The 1,300-nt window shown below is 74.2% G+C and overlaps 2 protein-coding genes across 2 annotated transcripts in view; one reads left to right on the top strand and one right to left on the bottom strand.

The window, feature by feature from the left end:
• Positions 1-417, top strand: part of LOC105854586 — a 54,377-nt gene extending 53,960 nt beyond the window's left edge. The window contains exon 12 of the mRNA XM_012734631.1: positions 134-417. Within this exon, the coding sequence (XP_012590085.1) occupies positions 134-417 (284 nt within the window). The remainder of the gene's footprint in view (positions 1-133) is intronic.
• Positions 418-723: 306 nt separating this feature from the next.
• Positions 724-1,300, bottom strand: part of LOC101637193 (proton-coupled amino acid transporter 1-like) — a 3,966-nt gene continuing 3,389 nt past the window's right edge. The window contains exon 4 of the mRNA XM_012734630.1: positions 724-817. Within this exon, the coding sequence (XP_012590084.1) occupies positions 724-817 (94 nt within the window). The remainder of the gene's footprint in view (positions 818-1,300) is intronic.

Genomic DNA, 1,300 nt, shown 5'->3' with positions numbered 1-1,300 from the left:
GGCTGCGGGCACCGGGGCGGGGCCGCGGCTGGCAGGCCCTGGGGCACCCAGGCGGGACACACACTTGTCAGCAAAAGGGAACCCCGACGAGCACGAGCCCCAAAAGCGCGAGCGCAGGAGTCACCGCCCTCAGGCGCGGCGGAGGCGGCGCCCGTGGGCGCAGGAAGCTCCGCGGGCAGAGGCAGCTCAGAGAGCCAGGCGGCTCCTGCCCGTCGGCTGCTCGCGCGCCTGGACACCCCAGCGCTGAGGCTCCCGCGGCTGGAGCCCGGGCAGGAGGGCGCCGCGCCCCACACAGCCCTGGCCTCTGCGCTGGGCTGCCCAGCCGGGCTGCGGCACCAGGGCTGGGCGACGCGTGCCCACAAGGGAGGACACCCTGTGGGCGTGAGGGGGCTCCCGGGCGGCAGCCGCCCGGGCTAGGTCCGGCCTCCTCCCTGCCACCTGCCCGCTGGCTGAGTGGCCAGGTGAGCAGGGGCCTCTGGTGCTGGCTGGCTGCGGCCTGCCTGGGCGTACCCAGCGCCCCTCCTTGGGGCATGGGACCAAGCTGCGCCGGAAGCGGCGTCCCCAGTAGCCATGGACCCAGGGGGCGGGAGCCTGGGACAGCAGTGGCCAGCGGGTGCCACAGACAAGCCCCTGCAGCTGGGCTGGGCGGTGGCTGTGCCCGCGTGAGCGCCGCTCTCAGGAGCCCAGGCCACAGCTGCAGGCGACCAGGAGGGCCGGGCCCGCTCATTCCCGGGGGCAGCTGGGGGCCGTGTCCAGCAGGAGCCGGGCCAGGCTCAGGGCCAGCCCAGGACTGGCGCGTGCAGGCTCCTCCCTCAGACTGGCTGAGGCGGCGGTACGCAGCCCGCCCACCGCCCCAGGGGCTGCAGGACACCCCCAGGCCCGTTCCCTCGGGGCGCACCCCGTGCGGCACCAGATCCCCTCAGCAGCTGCCGGCGACGCTACCTGAGGGTCACGCCCAGCTCGCCAGGGGCGGCCAGAGCAGGGTCCACGACGGGGGAGGACACTCAAGAACCGGGCGGAGTTGGGAACAAAGCTACATCTTAAATCCACGTCAACATCTCCAACGTGGCAGCACCTAAGTGGCCCAGGAGCCGTGGCCACTCAGGTGGTGGGTGTGGGCCCTGGGCAGCATGCCGACGCCTGGGCCAGAGGCCAGCTGGCCAGGTGCGGGTCCAGGCAGGTCCACGGCCCCGGGGGCTCGAGCAGGAAGATGCAGCCGTGAGGGGAGGCGCAGGCTGAGCGGAGCGGCCCGGGTTGAATGCTGCCCCTGCAGCGCGGGGTGGGCCGGAGGGCGCTGCCC

This window comes from Condylura cristata, unplaced genomic scaffold (genome assembly GCF_000260355.1).
Source record: "Condylura cristata isolate star-nosed mole 26May11 unplaced genomic scaffold, ConCri1.0 scaffold00062, whole genome shotgun sequence".
NCBI lineage: Eukaryota > Metazoa > Chordata > Mammalia > Eulipotyphla > Talpidae > Condylura > Condylura cristata.
The sequence above is the reverse complement of the archived record's forward strand: the minus strand, read 5'-3'. Positions and strand labels throughout refer to the sequence as shown.